Source organism: Podarcis pityusensis (genome assembly GCF_964106645.2).
Source record: "Podarcis pityusensis genome assembly, chromosome: 10".
Lineage (NCBI taxonomy): Eukaryota > Metazoa > Chordata > Lepidosauria > Squamata > Lacertidae > Podarcis > Podarcis pityusensis.
In genome coordinates this window covers 5306576-5325527 of record NC_138035.1, presented here as the reverse complement: position 1 = coordinate 5325527, position 18952 = coordinate 5306576, and the positions used below count along the sequence as shown (strand labels likewise).

Below are 18952 nucleotides of genomic sequence, written 5' to 3'. Positions count from 1 at the left end.
TCCGTTCCGAAAGTCCATTCCAAAACCAGGCGTGTGCCTCCTGGCTGGGAACCAAGGCTGAGCTTGGCAGTCCCTGCGCAATGTTGCTTAAAAGCTGCCTGCACCTTTATCATTTACAGTGGTACCTTGGTTCTCAAACTTAATCCGTTCCGGAAATTCCGTTCCAAAACCAAAGCGTTCCCAAACCAAGGCGCGCTTTCCCATAGAGAGTAATGCAAAACAGATTAATTTGTTCCAGACTTTAAAAAACCTCTAAAACAGCAATTTTACATGAATTTTACTATCTTACGAGACCATTGATTCATTAAATGAAAGCAATAATCAGTGTTCTGTACTATAAAGTAAATAAGACAGTATTGTAGATGATAAATATTTAAAAAATAACAATTCTTACCTGCACTGATGATAGTCATTGTTTGGATGAGGGGCTTTTATCCATTTCCGGAGTCACACAATCAATCAATCAATCAATCAATCAATCAATCATAAAACGAAAAACAAGCCACAGACACAAAAATGAAAAAGCCACACACACAGAAACGCAAAAAAGAGCAAAAACAAAAGCACCGAATATCACCTCAGAACACTGCAATCAGAAACAGAAGGCTTTAATTACGAATGGAGGGGACTTAAATTTGCTGCTTAAGGGTAAAAACAGGACAAAAAAGCCTTATTTATGATGGAGGAGGGACTTAAATTTGCTGCTTAAGGGTAAAACTGAAGGAAGGAAGCCTTAATTGCTATGCAGGGGACTCAAATAAGCTGTGCAACAGTAAAAGCAGAAGCTCAGGAGCATGTTCGGCTTCCGAGGCAAAGTTCGAAAACCACATGTGATAAAACATACCCTCAACCTCGTTACATCTCCAGCACTTATCTGATTCGGACATTTTAGCAAGTCTACTTGGAGTTAAATAGCCTCTATAAATCATTTTCAGATAATTCTCCTTCAAAGAATAACATGCTGTGTACTTCAAATCGCTCTTCCAGACTTCTCCCCAGAGATTCAAATCTATATTATGTCCTATATCTATTGCCCAGTGTATCATGGAAGCTTTGATAAGCTTGTCTTTTGTTTCCCATTCTAACAACAGATTGTGCATTTTAGATAATAGTTTTTCTTTTTTGTAAAAGTTCTTTTCAAATCATGGTCCAGAAAACCATATTTCCTGTCTGTTTTACACATTGAATATAACTGAAAGTTATATGAAGTTTACGGCATGTTATACACTGAAAGAGAACTTCATGAAAATGCTATACTGCTGGTTTCTAGCACCATCAAAGTTGGCAAAAATGTACGGAACCAGGTCAAGCATTTGTTGGAGATGTAGAGAGGCGGAGGGTACAATGATACACATGTGGTGGAATTGTAGGAAAATAAGGGAATTTAGGGACTTAATATATAATGAGCTCAAAAAGATGTTTAAAATCTCTTTTGAAAAAAAACCCTGAAGGTTTTCTACTGGGTAGAACAGGTATGGATGTTCCCAAAAATATGAGGAAGACTTTTCTCTATGCAACAGTGGCAGCAAGAATCTTAGTAGCCAAAAATTGGAAAGGAGATCCTATCCCGACCAAAGTGGATTCGCAGACAAAATTATTAGAATTTTACAGAATTAGCAAAGATAACAGGAAGAATTAGAGTTAATACAGACAAAACTGTCAGGGAACTGACATCGGAGCTAGAAGCGGAGGGAAGGCTCTCAAATGATGCTGGAGAAGGGCCCAGCAGGGAGAGAGGCAGCTCTGCAGATGGGGAAGCAAATCAGCGCAACACCAGGGATAAAGAGGGGCTGATGGGGGAATCGGCGAGAGGGCTCCAGGACTCTTCACCGGACACCAGCGGGGAGAGCACGGTGTATAGAAGTGTAATAGAAGTTGTGTTGTAAGAAATCTATTTACTTTTTGTGATTTGTAATTTTCACCTCAGTGAGGGTGAAAGAGGAGAGCGCAAAATATGGTCTGAAGCTCAACATTAAAAAAAACTAAGATCAGGGCCACTGGGCCCATCACCTCCTGGCAAATAGAAGGGGAAGAAATGGAGGCAGTGAGAGATTTTACTTTCTTGGGCTCCATGATCACTGCAGATGGTGACAGCAGTCACGAAATTAAAAGACGCCTGCTTCTTGGGAGAAAAGCAATGACAAACCTGGACAGCATCTTAAAAAGCAGAGACATCACCTTGCCAACAAAGGTCCGTATAGTTAAAGCTATGGTTTTTCCAGTAGTGATGTATGGAAGTGAGAGCTGGACCATAAAGAAGGCTGATCGCTGAAGAATGGATGCTTTTGAATTCTGGTGCTGGAGGAGACTCTTGAGAGTCCCATGGACTGCAAGAAGATCAAACCTCTCCATTCTGAAGGAAATCAGCCCTGAGTGCTCACTGGAAGGACAGATCCTGAAGCTGAGGCTCCAATACTTTGGCCACCTCATGAGAAGAGAAGACTCCCTGGAAAAGACCCTGAGGTTGGGAAAGATGGAGGGCACGAGGAGAAGGGGATGACGGAGGACGAGATGGTTGGACAGTGTTCTCGAAGCTACCAACATGAGTTTGACCAAACTGCGGGAGGCAGTGGAAGACAGGAGTGCCTGGCGTGCTCTGGTCCAGGGGATCACGAAGAGTCAGACATGACTAAATGACTAAAGAACAACAGTTACAGATAGGTAGCCGTGTTGGTCTGCCATAGTCAAAATAAAAAAATCCTTCCAGTAGCACCTTTAAGACCAACTAAGTTAGTTCTTGGTATGAGCTTTCGTGTGCAAGCACACTTCTTCAGATACACACTGAAGTATATCTGAAGTGTATCTGAAGAAGTGTGCTTGCACACGAAAGCTCATACCAAGAACTAACTTAGTTGGTCTTAAAGGTGCTACTGGAAGGATTTTTTTATTTTAAAGAACAACAATTTGTATTATCCTTTGATTTTTTGTTTGTTGATTGTTTTTTCTTTTTTCCTTTTTAACTAATAAAGCAATTAAAAACAAAGCAAAAAAACCCCAACAAACACATTTCATATAACTGATAATATTGTAACCAGTCTGTAACATGGCTCCTTACATTTTCTATTGATTTCAGTTCAGGTTCCCCCTCCGTAAAGTGTAGCGATTCCCTGTAGACAACACTGGTCCCCATTTTCCTATGTTTCTGTTTGGCAAAAGGCCAGAGCTCAGTGATCCAGCATCTGCTTCATATCCAGAAGTTCCCTTGATTGATCCCCAAGTGCATCTCCAAGATCGGCTTGGAAAGATTCCCTGTCGAGAACCCTGGTGCGCTGCTGACAGATGTCTTGCCAAATGCTAGATGGTTCTTTTGAAATTAGATTCAGAAGCAATACAAACACAAGTGAGTGAGAAGATTACAGATTTTATTCCAAACAGCAAGCAGTAGATACATTACCAAGCAAGCACTTCAGTCTGCCATGGGGAATCCCTTAAGACGTGGCGAAGTGACCCGCAGGGAGCCTTTTGCACAGCTCTGTGGCCAACTCCAGCTGCCATGCTCAAAAGCTAGATATTTTATAGATGGCCAGTACAGGCTCAGCTGCAAGCCACTCTGCTCTGCATCAAAGACAAAAAGCCAGGCCATACAGGCTTTTAAGTGGGCTACCTTTGAAGGTGACCCAGAAACTACAACTAATCCAGAATGTGGCAACTAGACTGGTGACTGGGAGCGGCCGCTGAGACCACATAACACCGGTCCTGAGAGATCTGCATTGGCTCCCAGTATGTTTTCAAGAACAATTCAAAGTGTTGGTGCTGACCTTTAAATTCCTAAATGGCCTCAGCCCAGTATACCTGAAGGAGCGTCTCCACCCCCTTCGTTCAGCCCAGACACTGAGGGTCTTCTGGTGGTTCCCTCCCTGCGAGAAGCAAGGTTACAGGGAACCAGGCAGAGGGCCTTCTTGGTGGTGGCACCCGTTCTGTGGAACGCCCTCCCGTCAGATGTCAAAGAGATAAACAACTACCAGACTTTTAGAAGACATCTGAAGGCAGCCCTGTTTAGGGAAGTTTTTAATCTTTGGTGTTTTATTGTGTTTTTAATATCCTGTTGGAAGCTGCCCAGAGTGGCTGGGGAAACCCAGCCAGATGGGCAGGATACAAATAATAAATTATTATTATTTATTTATTGTTGTTGTTGTTGTGTTGTTATTATTATTATTTACTGACCAGTGCCATTTGCCAACAGACCACACATCAAAGTTTTTTGTTTTGTTTTTTACAAGGGATAGAGAAAGTAATAAAGCATAGACAACCAGAGCGAAGAAGACATATGTAGATAACCAGAGACAGGAAAAGTTGACCATGTCAGATCACAAATCTCCTCATAATCACAATAATCTTCCGGAATAAGTTTCCCATACACCAGACAGTGTTCATAATACGGAGCAAGATGGACCAGTGGTTTGACTTGACCTAGGCAAGCTTGACATTGCTTTCTCTATGTTCTGCTGATAGACTGGAGGACCCGTTGGAATCAAATAGTAGGCAGGTGGCTTCCTGTCCTTGTTGTAGGCAAAGGAAGGCCAGCTCCATTTTTGTATTCACGTCAGTATCATTCCGAAATGCAAACGTGCAAAAATTAATTATATTCAGGCAGTGCTTTTTTTCTATAAAAATGTTTAGGGGTACTCTCATTTTGATTCAAGAAAATCACCATTTTATAGTCCAAATTGGGGGGAAATAAATACAGTAAATGGACAAAGGTACAAAGATTCACAAAAGGTTTAGGGGTATGCGTACCCTGCGTATCCCCCCCCCCCCAGGGAAAAAAGCACTGTATTCAGGAAATGTCACTTGCAAAAATATGAATATTCGTCTGCAAAAAAAAAAAAAGAGTTTATATTGGTAGAAAATTGCACTAAAATGATGCTGAGTTTTCATGAGGCTGTTTTACATATGTTTCTTAAAAAATTGCAAATGGATATGGAACTCATCTGAAGTTTGTTTGTTTGTTTTTAAATGATATTTATTAACATTTCAAAAGAAAAAGATTACATTAATAAAAAAAATTAACAATAAAAAGGAAAAATACAAAGTACAAAAAAGAAAAAAACAGTTAAAAACAATTCCATCTTTTCATCACTTCTTTTACATTTACTTGTTTCCCGGACCTCCTCATACCTCCCTCTTTTGTATTCCAATTCAATTTGTTAGTCCAGCAATTCCTTTCCCTCCTTTTTAATCCTGATCTTTAATCTTGATATATTATAACATTAAATTTTTACGTATTAAAAACCAATTTTTCCATATTCTTTTATACCATTACAGCAAGAAACCACTTAACTTCAATCCGACATCATTCTAACATTCATTAATTTTACAATATTTCTGTAAGTAGTCTTTGAATTTCTTCCAATCTTCTTCCACCGACTCTTCTCCCTGGTCACGGATTCTGCCAGTCATTTCCGCCAATTCCATATAGTCCATCAATTTCATCTGCCATTCCTCCAGTGTGGGTAGATCTTGTGTCTTCCAATGCTTTGCGATGAGTATTCTTGCTGCTGTTGTAGCATACATAAAGAAAGTTCTGTCCTTCTTTAACACTGATTGGCCGACTATGCCCAGGAGAAAGGCCTCTGGTTTCTTAAGGAAGGTATATTTAAATACCTTTTTAAATTCATTATAAATCATCTCCCAGAAAGCCTTAATCCTTGGGCACGTCCACCAAAGGTAAAAAAATGTACCTTGGAACTCATCTGAAGTTTGGGGGAAGTGAAATTGTCCGATTGGATTCCCCTGATCTGTATTCAGGTCATGATGATTTCTCCTGTTCCAGGAAACCTGCTTGCGGCTGCTTCGCCTGCCCTGCAGTCCTGCATGTGAAAACCGCTTCTCCCGGGTCGCCTGGCTGCAAAATATGCCTCCTTTGACATGCGGAGTCCTCTTCCTCGCCATCGACATGTCCTTCCGGCTCATCACAGGTGAGTCCAGGAACTGGGAAGGGCAGAGAGGTGCTGCTGCAGGCAGTTTGTGTGCTGGGCCCGGGGGTAACCTGAGAAACGCGATCCAGGTCCGGTCCAGAATCCAAAGGTTCCACTTGGAGTCAGTCCGACAGGGCCAAGGCAGGAAACCAGGCAAGGACAGGTGCAGGATCTGGCATATAGCAATGCTGCTCCCACAACCTGGGGTGGGGTCCAACAGCCTTTTATCTTTATCGGGGTAATGGCCGGTCCTGATCCCCCGGCGACTCACCTCCCTGTCTCGCCTGAAGGCGAGCACTTCTCCTGCGAGTACTCAGGTCTCGCCTTCTCTCAGACCTCAGTCTCTGCAGCTCGGGAGACGTCGGTGGGTTACTAGACCCAGAGGCCGCCTCAGCCTCCCCTGACCCAACCGTAGTGGAGCAGCTGTAAGCGATGGCCCAGCTGGAGGCAACAAGGTCATCCCCACATCTGGAGCCAGGGCAGGATCAGGCCCCTGCCCCTGACTCGGCCCAGCTGGTGGTTGTTGCAGGGGAACCTGTGCAGACTGGGACTCTTCAGAATGAGGCCCCAGACTTGGTTCAGCTGCCGCCTGAGGCAAAGGATCCGGTGTGGACTGAGACCCCTCTGGTTCCAAGTCTGAGCCCCAGGCCATCACAGTCTGGTCTCGGAGGTGCCATGGAGAAAAGGTGACCTTCTCAGGTTCCAGGTGGTCTTTTTGGCATAGCACTCTCGAGCTGCGTAAGAGGCTTTTGAGGCCAAAAGCAGCTCTTTGGATTGGGTCCAGAAACGGATTGGCAGTCAGTGGAGTCAGACCAGAACTATCAGAGGTTGGAGTGATGGAAAATGGTGGGGACCTCCTCTCCCTCTTCCTGCACCTTCCCTAGAAGATCAGGACAGTATAGATTAAGAACAGTGGTTTGCAGAAGGGCACAGTTCAGAGGCTGCAGTGGGGAGAAGGTGGGAAATATTGGAGGAGGAATAGCAGGAAGAAGAAGAATCAGGGGAGAGAAAGCTGTGAGACTCAGTGTCTCGAGGAAGCTGAGGCTCCTCATGAGAAGAGAAGACTCCCTGGAAAAGACCCTGATGTTGGGGAAGATGGAGGGCACAAGGATAAGGGGACGGCAGAGGACGAGATGGTTGGACAGTGTTCTCGAAGAGACCAGCATGAGTTTGACCAAACTGTGGGAGGCAGTGGAAGACAGGAGTGCCTGGCGTGCTCTGGTCCAGCGGGTCATGAAGAGGCGGACACAACTTAACGACTAAACAACAACAACAACAGGCAAATACAAGATATGTATTGGGAAGTACATTCCAAGCACCTACTGCAAAAGAACAATAGAACTTTGGTTTGCATAGTCTGCCACCTGGGCAAGTCTGGAGGAGAGCTTTTGCCCAGCGATTGACAGCTCTGAGTACCTTCCTGTGAGTACATGACCTCCTGCTTGAGGGATTATGGCGGACCGAGTGGTTTCCAAGTCCTTGGCCAATGAAGCAAATTGGCGGTGGAATGAAGGAAACTGGCAAAGGAGTTGATTTTATGTGATTTTTAAAGCTAGGTAACTTCCCTGAGCTGTCAAGTCAAAAGCATACCTTTATGCATAATATTTGTAACATTTAACAGCTTTAAAGATGTGCCTCCCCCCCTGTAATTTCCGGAACACTACCTTAAAGCAGGGCGGTTGGGAACAAGACCATTAAGTGTGGAACCTGAAACGATCTAACTCTACCACTGGGTACCAGATGGGTTTTGTTCGGGGGTGAAACCTGTTAATGAGTCCAGAAATCTTGATGGACACAGGAAGGAAGAGCTTGTGGTTCAAGCTGCTTTGGATAAGGGGTTTAAAGCATGCTATGAATTTACAAGGCTACCCCAGTCCTCCTCAGGTCTTCCAGCTGTCAGACCTTTCCATTTGTGTTGCAAAACAGAAAGCTCTGAGCAAGAACCAGCAGCACGTCGGCTAATAATAAGTTGATCCATGGCCATTAGATGTACCTTTGTGGACAATGTAAAAAGTTCATTATCCTGGAAGAACTGTTACCCTGTTGCTACGTTTGGAATGCCTGACATTGCATTTGCAGGGGAAAGGCGTTTTGCCTCCATCTCAGTGATCTTTGATAGTGACTCACCACTCCTATATTCCTGTCCATGGAACATTTATTTGATTCCTATTATTTGTGACTCCATGCACATATTATACAGTGGTACCTCTGGTTGCGAACGGGATCCATTCGGGAGGCCCGTTCGCAACACGAGCAGAACGCAACCTGTGTCTGCGCAGGTCGCAAATCGCCGCTTCTGCGCATGCACGTGATGTCATTTTGCACATCTGCGCATGCGCAAGTGGCGAAACCCGGAAGTAACCCTTTCTGGTACTTTTGGGTCACCGTGGGACGCAACCTGAAAACGCTCAACCTGAAGCAAACGCAGCACGAGGTATGATTGTATATCTTCTGTTTATTAATTTTGAAACAATAGTAAAGTTAAAGGGACCCCTGACCATTAGGTCCAGTCGTGGCCGACTCTGGGGTTGCAGCGCTCATCTCCCTTTACTGGCCGATGGAGCCGGCGTACAGCTTCCGGGTCATGTGGCCGGCATGACTAAGCCGCTTCTGGCAAACCAGAGCAGCGCACGGAAACGCCGTTTACCTTCCTACCGGAGCGGTACCTATTTATCTACTTGCACTCTTGATGTGCCTTCGAACTGCTAGGTTGGCAGAAGCAGGGACCGAGCAACGGGAGCTCACCCTGTCGCGGGGATTCAAACCGCCAACCTTCTGATCGGCAAGATTGGGATCGGCATGGAACAGTTTCGCCCGAGCCCTGAATACTCATTGGTGTGGATCAAGCTGGTCGAGGGGGTTGAACTGGATGACCTTTGGGGTTCCCTCCCGACCCTGCCATTCTACGTTTCTGTGAAATTCTCTTTCTTTTTTTTAAAAAATCATCTTTATTGAATTAAAATACAAATATATAGACATAAAGATTAAAAAGAAAAGATGAGCTATGTGGAATTGGCCAAACTGACATATAAACTGTGTGACTTCAGGGAAGAATGGGAACTTTTTACAAACTATCAAAAAAGACAACAAAATGAGTTGGACTCTTTGGCAGGTTTTGAATAAACATTCACAAATTTATTAGCTGAAAATATGGTAGATAAAGTAAGGATATGTACAATTTTACAACATGCAGAAAACAATCTATGTAAAGAAATCAGGGAGGGTAGCTGAGTCTTTGTTGGGGGTGAGAGGGAGGTTTGAGGGGGGGGGAAGGGGAAAAATAAAGTAATTGATTAAGATGAATTATAAATTGTTATGTTGAAATTGGTTAATAAAAATATTTTTATATTTAAATATTTTTTTAAAAAGAAGAAAAGGTTAAGACAAGAAAAGAAAGAAAAAAACACACATACAAAACAAGAATTTGCATTATTATATAATTATATAATCGTTCATTGGTTTTCTAAATAAAAAGTTCCAGTTCTTCTCATTGTAGTTGTTAACGGAAAAATCTGAGGGCTCCCTTGGACAAAAAGTAAAGACACCAACCAGAGCAATTGGAAGCAAAACAGCAGCCTGTAGGCTTGGCCTTTATTGAACTGTTGCAACAGGGTGTTCCCCTCCCTTGCAGGAGAGAGGAAAAGACCCAGAAAGATGGTCTGCAAGACCTTATAAAAACTTTTGAAATTCCCCTCCTCCAGTTCAAGCCCACCCCCAGAAACATCATACATACATTACAGAAAGGAGGGGTTGACATCATGCATACATTACAGAAGGGGTTGACATCATGCATACATTACAGAAAGGAGGGGTTGAGGGAGGACTTGTGGTGGTAACCTGAGTGTCCTGTCACCTGGCTTTCCCCCTGCCCATGAGTCACTTCCAGGAGACAAAGGGGAGTTTGCAGTTTCCTGCCCCCAGAGGGAAGATCTGATCATTGTCCTTTGATTCAGTCCATGCTGAATCCACTAACATATGCAAGTTCTTTGTTATTTTGATTGTCTTCTGTCTGGGATTATCAGGGCTGACATAGCAACTGGGCAGGGCTCCTGTGGATGTGCTGGTATGCTGAAGGGATTATGGCTGACCAGAACCAAGCCACCCCCCTTTGATAGTCCTTGTCACATGGAGTAAAATAAAATGGAACAGTGCAAATCCGATGTATGGTTGATTTTTTATGAATTTATAACAGAAATGTGGCGTATGTAGTGTGTGAGTGTGAGTGTGTGTGAAGTTTGTGCAAACAGAATGATTGGGGTGGGGGGTTCCTGCTACAGTTCCCCCCTTCGGAGATAAGATTGCAAAGGTGGCTACTTTGCAATCCTTTTCTCCGCACAATTTAAGGTGATAAATATTAACCTGCTATTCTCCGTCCCAGATGCGTGTGCCCATGTGAACCTGAAAGGGACTTGGATATCATGCTTCTTAAGGTTATTTGCATAGAAATATAATGGTGTAACAGTGCACATAGTTAGACATAGGATGTCACGTAAAATTAATATTTTGTTGCTCAGTTACTTGTGGTATTCTAGCACTTTGGAAGAAATATTTTCTCAATAGTGGTCTATGCTTTACATTTAGCAGGAAGATCCACTAATGACTGAAAAGTGCAGTTTGCTTTCCCCCCCGCCATTTTTGTGTTCTCAGGTGTCAAGGTAGCTCTTCTGTGGTCTCACATCGGCATGGTGTCGCAGTAGTGGCAATCCCTGGTGAATCCACTTAGGGCTTTCATATTTACTATGTTGCCTGGCACCCACCACAGCTGGCACAGGTTTTGGGCACGTCCTGAGAGAAATGTCTTCGCCTTGGCCATTCCATGGGATTATTTTTTTTATTATTATTATAGGCTCTGGTCTTGTAGTCATGGGAAGTTGCTCACTTGCACTTTAAGGACCAAAAAGCTAATTGCAGCCTGGATACACTTGCCCAATTCAAACTGAGTCCAATTTGAATTTATGTGCCCATGGTTCTCAACCTTTCAAACCAGTCTGTTAAAGGAAAACCGTTCTTAAAAGGGCACTTGTCCAAATAAGTCAATTTAACTCTCTAAGGGATCATTCCTGCTAAACCAAAGCATATGCACCTTCATGTATCTTATCAGCTTCTCTTTGGTAAAGCGAGTTTTAGCACATTTTAAAATGGGTAGGGAAGTTGGCAGAGTGCCAGGTGGAACAACGAAATGTGGTTATAAATTTATCTAATTCTAAACATTGGACTACATAATAGCCTGATCTGTTAAAAAGCATAAAATGTATGAGAATCCTCCACTGGGGTGTAAGGAATAAGACATTAAACATAAAAACAATTTCACACAAAAATAGCCCCCCTTTTGTGGAAATAACACACTGTCAGACACATTTCAACATTCCTACGTAATAACACATAATACGAAACAAACTAATTAAATATCAGTTGCATATTTTGACACAATTGTGATCTTTTACGCATGTATCTTTTGAATCCTGGAGCACAGAGGCTTGAGGTTCAAGTGAAAAAATGTCCTTGTAATTCAACTCCTCCCCCCTTTGTCAGCCCCACTCCCCATCAGTCTATATCCTTTGAAAGAGATAGCTGTGGCCACTTTGAAACTTTGGTGTCTGTTGTTGTTGCAGGTCTTGTGATGGCGGAGAATGAGTTGAGGGGTTGTTGCTGCTTTTCATCATTGTACATCTGAATAAGTGATATCCTGTAAGGGGCAGGGTTTTGGGGGCTTAAAGACAGAGTTAGGAAAAGGAGGGGGCAAAAGGCAAAAAGGATGTCCTTCGGTTTCTGTTGGAAGCTGCAAATAATAAAAATCTTAGCGAATTAAGCATTTCATTCATTCCAATATTATTATCACATTTTCATATAATTACTGTTATTATCTGCCAAGTTCGTTTGGTTTCCTTCACTTTGGAGAGAAAGAGAACTGTAAAAAATACAAGGTTAAAATAATAATGAAACACACACACTGACTTATGAGGAACGAAAATAAATAAATGCTAAGACACACAATTTTAAGAAATCTGAAGAAACAATGAAAATAAAAGAGTGTTTCTTGATGTGACAACATCGGCTAGAATGTTAATAGCAAAATACTGGAAAGTGACTTAATACGAAGGAAAAATGAATGGCAATTTAAAGTTGTGCAAGTACCTTGCACTAGCCAAAATGACAGAATTAATAAGAGATGCTCAGGCCAAAGGTAAACAAGTAACATTCCACAAACAATGTTTGGTTGTGCTTCGATTAACTTCATAGACATCATGGAGAAACGGATTAAATAAATGAAAAACAGATTATTTGTAACTTTAAAAAGTGTCAAAGCCACAAAGAGATGGAAGTCACTAATATAGCAGGGATTCAGACTTGTTTCACAGAACAGAAAGAAAGTTGCTGTGGGAGGGGGAAAAAAGGGACAAACACTTTGTTATCGGGGTTCACATATCCTGTTAAAAGGGAAAATTATTTCATGTGAGAAGCCTGTCAGGAAATGCTGTTCCTAAAATTCCCATTGAGGGGGGGAATGCTTTGATATTTACCTGTGAAAAGAATTTGGCATGTTAAGATTTGGAACCTGGAAAGCTCCTGACTTTTGATGGGCTAGTTTTTTTAACCCTTTTGTCTTACGTAGCCCCTGGAGCAAAGACACATTAAGGATGATTTCCCTCAATGGTTCCAAGTTTTTTTTTACATAAGGAAATTTGGATAAGTTTCTCTCTGCAGTTCTCGAAGAAAACCTCTCCCCCCTTACAGTTCCCCCCTTCCTCTCTCTCTCTCTTTCTCTCTTTAGCTGATCTAGCCTCTGTGCATGTGCAGAGTGATTGTGTCTCAGCAAACCTTTTATACTATTGAAAATGTTGCATCCTTTGGCTAAATTACGATTTGAATAAGGGAAGGGAAGGGTAAGGAGTAGATTTTGAAAATAGGGTTTGATTTTAAACAAAAAAGAGAAACTCAGCAATTTAAGTATTCACCAAAACTAGCAATTTCAGCCCAAGCAAAAGAGACTGCTTCCTTTATGTACAGGAAAGGGCTAATATCCCTCTGGCCATTCGCGGAACAATGCCACGCCCTTATATATGGGGGAAATGGCTTTTCTCAACATTCTCAGTCATTTCAACCTTACCATTTGCAGACAAAAATTTTTTTTATTTTTTTTCTGCCCTTTATTTACAGGATGGATGGTCAAGGCTAATGCTACTTGACTATATGAATTTTATGTGCTTAAACTTTGAATAGACTTTTAAGTTTGATTTTTTTTTTTTTTAAATAGTAGACAAAATGATAAATAGTGTAATCACTCAAATGCTTGATATTACCAGTTGTGCTTCAAAAACATCATGGCTTTCACCTCTCTCCTCTTAAAACCAAAGAGCAAAGCTAGGCTGAATTTCAACTCATCACCTCACTAGAATTTAAGAATTACCCTCCAATGCTTGTAGACACATGGCCTTCCACACAGCCACAAATTGGGAGAGTTGAAAGGGACCCTGGGGTCATCTAGTCCAACCCTCCAAAATATAGGGTTCACAGCAAGATTTCGCAGCAAGATTTGTACTATCAAAGAGACATACAAATTTAAGTACAGATTTACAACTGGGAAAGGAAACATCTATGCTCCTATCATGTACTAAGGAAGAGGAAGATCTCGAGATAGTTTGAGTGAGTTTGCTTCCTTAGACTAACGAATGCAAGTTCCTATAGAAATATTTAAAGGAAGACTGAAGTGAACAGATTTGTTTTTCCCCCCCTTAACTTGCAGAGGAATAGTAAGCCTAATTTAGATTATTATTATTAATATTATTATTATTATTATTTTAATAACTGCACATTGGAAAGTGAGATGCGGGGTGACTTTAGGAAAGATTCCCCCCTCCCCTCTTTGCAGTTTCCTTTAAAGGAAGCTTACTTGGGAGTAAATTTACCTGGCACAGAAGTAAGAAGGGGAAGAAAACTGAAAGAGGCAGAATGAAACAAGGGGGGCATTTTCTAACAAAAGAGGCCAGGAAGTCTTATAGAGACTGATATCAGGAGCCTTACAATAACTCTTCTGTCCAACCAAATCAAAGTAAAAAACTGGACTCACATATTTTTCTTAGAATGAACACCATACTTTCATAGGCATATGCTTAATGAAATACATACACTGCATTTTAGCTTGGGAGAGCAGTTGGCTCAACTAGGCCTTTGCAGCAGAAACATTAGGTTAACTTCACCTTCCAAAATAGACTGGAACAAAGGTGTACTCACAAACTCAAAAGTTACAACAAAACATCATTTACCATTAGACTTAAAATCAGCCTCCTCACTTGAACTAGAGGAAGGAGGTGGGGTAATCCCCCTTTCAGAACACAAGTAGCACGTATACAGGATTTTACCACTTGGGAGGAAAACTCTCTTTTAGAGCCTCTCTCAAATAACAAACATTTGCACACTCCATTCTCCATTTTGTTTTGTTTAAGATTAATAAGTTGCAACATGGCTTCCTTAGATTTAAAATTTTGAAGCAAGCTTGCAATTTAAAACTATGTGCATTTAAGAACAGTCTGTGGATGCCGAGGCCAATGTAAATACAAACCCTTGAAATATTTCTAAATCTTTGAGTACATCTCTTATTCATTTTTTTATTTTTTATTTTTTTAAGAGAAACTAAGATCTCTAATGCGTGGGCTCTCAGGCTGGGCTGTTATTATATCTACTGCCTTCTGAGCACCATTAAGTTTACAGTTTCATGTTCCAGCTCTAGGCTACAGTTTAACAAGACAAACTTGACCATTTTTTCCCCTTTATTTTATTTCTATTTTTCTCTAATTGGAGATGACAAGCTGGAGGGGCATATTAGAATCCTCTCTGGGGCAAAAAGGCTTCATGGAAGCTTTGTTGCCAGGAGGAGTCCAGCTAGGGTGTTTAGTGAGCTCCCATTCTCTCATATGTTATTATTGGGCTTTTTTTCGTTAACGAAGTACGCTAAAGACAGAAAGAGTGGAAACACACACACAAGGGAGGAGGGGCAATGGGAAAGAAAGGGGGGACAGAAAAAAAATATCCTTTCAGTGTTTGGAATCTCTTTGACTAACACAACTCTCACCTATCTTCAAGCTACAAACTCATTTCAAGAAATCTTATACATGAACTCAAACTTCAGCCACGGGACACCTCGGCCCGAGAAACTTCAACCACGGGACACCTGGCCCGAAAACCTTTACCACGGGACACCTGGCCCGAAAACCTTTACCACGGGACACCTGGCCCGAAAACCTTTACCACGGGACACCTGGCCCGAAAACCTTTACCACGGGACACCTGGCCCGAAAACCTTTACCACGGGACACCTGGCCCGAAAACCTTTACCACGGGACACCTGGCCCGAAAACTTCAACCACCTCTTCTACCCTCCACAACAGCCTCCTGCCTAGCCTTTTGGACTAAGTTCGGAACTCCCTACTGGACGCTTGCGTAATGCAATGCCAGATCAGGGTCCGAGAAAATGAAGGTTTGGAAAGGAAACAAACGACCTTGCGTTCTCACATACCCGGGTCATCCCTAACAAAGGTCACCAGGCAGGAGGGGCAGCTTCATTTGCATAGTTAGGGTAGGTGGAGAGTAAGAGAATACTTGAAAGACTCCTCTGGACGACTCCGAGAGAGGAATGTCAGAGAAAAACAGTAAAAGAGCCACGCTTTCCCGGACTCAATTCCAAGACGGAAAACGGGGGAGAAAAGGGATAGAGAGATTAAGACGTTCCTGGACGACCCCGAGAGGGAACGTCGGAAAACAGCAATAGTACCCCAATTTTCACGGTCACCTTCCGCGTAAGGAATTGGGGGAAGGGAAAGGGAAAGGATTTGACGTTCCTGGACGACCCCGAGGGGGAACGTCAGACAGTAAGGTTCCGCAACCTCCCTGGCCACTTTCCGAAAGGGGAGAATCGGGGGAGAAAAGGATAGAGCTAAAACGTTCCTGGCCGACCCCGAGAGGGAACGTCGGAAATGAAAGAAGGAAAGTCTGGCTGTCGTGGAGATGTTCCTTTTCCACCCCCCTCCCAATGTATTTACTTCAAACCATACTCACGTTCGAAGATGTCCCCTGCGGATCTCAGGATCCTTTCCCCTTAGCCGGCTTGACCTCGCCTTTGCTTCCCCTGGTTGGGCTTTTGGTGACGATTGATTACCGCCCGCAAAGAGGAGGCAGGGAGAGGAAGAAGGATCTCTGGGCTAAGGTTGCCCAGTGGCGCCTGATCCCCTCTATCTCCCTCCTCACCTCTGCAGGAGAACCAAGAGTCCCATCTGGGGTGCCAACTGTTAACGGAAAAATCTGAGGGCTCCCTTGGACAAAAAGTAAAGACACCAACCAGAGCAATTGGAAGCAAAACAGCAGCCTGTAGGCTTGGCCTTTATTGAACTGTTGCAACAGGGTGTTCCCCTCCCTTGCAGGAGAGAGGAAAAGACCCAGAAAGATGGTCTGCAAGACCTTATAAAAACTTTTGAAATTCCCCTCCTCCAGTTCAAGCCCACCCCCAGAAACATCATACATACATTACAGAAAGGAGGGGTTGACATCATGCATACATTACAGAAGGGGTTGACATCATGCATACATTACAGAAAGGAGGGGTTGAGGGAGGACTTGTGGTGGTAACCTGAGTGTCCTGTCACCTGGCTTTCCCCCTGCCCATGAGTCACTTCCAGGAGACAAAGGGGAGTTTGCAGTTTCCTGCCCCCAGAGGGAAGATCTGATCATTGTCCTTTGATTCAGTCCATGCTGAATCCACTAACATATGCAAGTTCTTTGTTATTTTGATTGTCTTCTGTCTGGGATTATCAGGGCTGACATAGCAACTGGGCAGGGCTCCTGTGGATGTGCTGGTATGCTGAAGGGATTATGGCTGACCAGAACCAAGCCACCCCCCTTTGATAGTCCTTGTCACATGGAGTAAAATAAAATGGAACAGTGCAAATCCGATGTATGGTTGATTTTTTATGAATTTATAACAGAAATGTGGCGTATGTAGTGTGTGAGTGTGAGTGTGTGTGAAGTTTGTGCAAACAGAATGATTGGGGTGGGGGGTTCCTGCTACATAGTTGTATTGTTATTTACGTTTAACGCACAGCCTTCTATTACCCTAATTTGTTTCCGTGTACTCTAAGAAATTAAGATTTGCACATTGTATTTTACTAGGGTCTGTTTAATTCCGCAAGGAGATTGCTATGTGGACGATATGTTTTTAGGTAATATTTGTTGCAGGAATTTATGTATAGGTTGGGGGGGGGGGTTGCCCCTGCAGCCCACTACCAAAATCAGCACCATCACTTTTGTGACTTTTGTGATTTGTCCCCACAAAACACTTCATCTCAGTTTCTTCCTATCTATTCAAAGGGCCTTTGCTGCACAATACCAAATGTAAGAATTCACTGATAAATGTGTCTATTTACTGACTCACTGGGGAAACTTCAGAAATTCATATAGCCATGTGAGCTCAGCTACTCAGCAGCCCCTCTGCCTGAGGGATAATCCCTGGCATCCTGATACCTGAGTGCCAGACAGGTAGCCATTCCAGAAATAACAAACCCAGATGAAGACAAAAGGGTGTGATTAACCTGGCTGGGAAACAGGGAAATGTAAATATCTTTTTTGTTACACTTAATGGGTGTTTGGTGGAGGGCAAGGGGAACCATGGGGCAGGGTCCAGGATGCTCAGATTCCTGCCACCAGACCTCCCCTTTCATGATGTAAACATGATGTATGAGTGATGTGTTTTGGGGGCTGTAACATGGGGATTAGCAGCTAATAAAAGTTTGGGTTCTCTATTGTTTGGGGCTTCCATCTTGTTCCACCTTGAGGAAGGTGGGAGTCCTGTCGCGACAGTCTTCAATAAAGACCAAGCCTCCTGGCTGCTGTTTTGCTCTGGTATTCCTGGCTGGTGTCCTTGTTTTTTGTTGAGGGGCCCCCTCAGATTTCTCTGTTAACACCCTTGAATATTTTCCATTCTTTGTATTACTTTCTGTTTCGGGAGCCCTCTCACTTTCCCCGTCAGCTTTGCCAGTTCGAGGTATTCAGTCGTAAAGGTCTGCCATTCATTTATCGTGGGTGGTGTTTCATTTTCGTTCCTGTGAAATTCTCAGCGGTGTCTGACCTGTCCCTTTTCCCCTCTGGGATTGCCAGCGGTTGCTGACCAGTGCAGCGGTGGAAGCAACATCTTTACTGAGATCCCGGAGAACAGCCCCTATGGCACCTTGGTCTGCCGGTTAATGGTGTCCGGTGATCCCGAGGGCGACGCCGTCCAGCTGACCTTGGGCGGGATCGATGCCGATTGGTTCTACTTGGACGGAAAGGCTGTACGGCTGAATGTCTCTGAGGAAAAGGTGTTGGACCGAGAGGTGAGTGTTGCTCCCGTCCAGTGCCGGATTTACGTATAAGCTAAGACACAGGTGGCGCTGAGTGTTAAACCACAGAGCCTAGGGCTTGCCGATCGGAAGGTCGGCGGTTCGAATCCCCGCGATGGGGTGAGCGTCAAAACCGAGATGTGGAAAATATGGAAACAACATGGAGAGGCAGGATTGAGATGTGGAGATATGCTTCAGATATCCAGACGGTGGGGAGCCCCGAAAAATTAATAATTGTAATTTGGATTCTAATTTGGTCTTTTTTTGTTATAGTTTTTCATTTTAATTGGAGTATTATGATTGGATATATTAATTGGATGTTTTTTATTGGAAAATCAATAAAAATGATTAAAAAATAAAAGAATCTCCGCAATGGGGTGAGCTCCCGTTGCTCGGTCCCTGCTCCTGCCCACCTAGCAGTTTGAAAGCACGTCAAAGTGAAGTAAATAAATAGGTACTGCTCCAGCGGGAAGGTAAACGGTGTTTCTGTGCGCTGCTCTGGTTCGCCAGAAGCGGCTTAGTCATGCTGGCCACATGACCCGGAAGCTGTACACTGGCTCCCTCGGCCAATAGAGCGAGATGAGCGCTGCAACCCCAGAGTTGGCCACGACTGGGCCTAATGGTCAGGGGTCCCTTTACCTTTAAGCAAGCTATAGCTTAGGACCCCAC

The 18952-nt window shown here is 43.3% G+C and overlaps 1 protein-coding gene across 1 annotated transcript in view; it reads left to right on the top strand.

Annotated features, from left to right (window-relative positions):
- The window catches only part of LOC308457791 (cadherin-related family member 5-like), a gene marked incomplete at its 5' end in the record, with an annotated part of 89134 nt that overhangs the window by 24480 nt on the left and 45702 nt on the right, over positions 1-18952 (top strand). Inside the window, 2 exons of the mRNA XM_080971966.1 lie at positions 5774-5918; positions 18063-18277. Of these exons, the coding sequence (XP_080828092.1) occupies positions 5774-5918; positions 18063-18277 (360 nt within the window). The remainder of the gene's footprint in view (positions 1-5773; positions 5919-18062; positions 18278-18952) is intronic.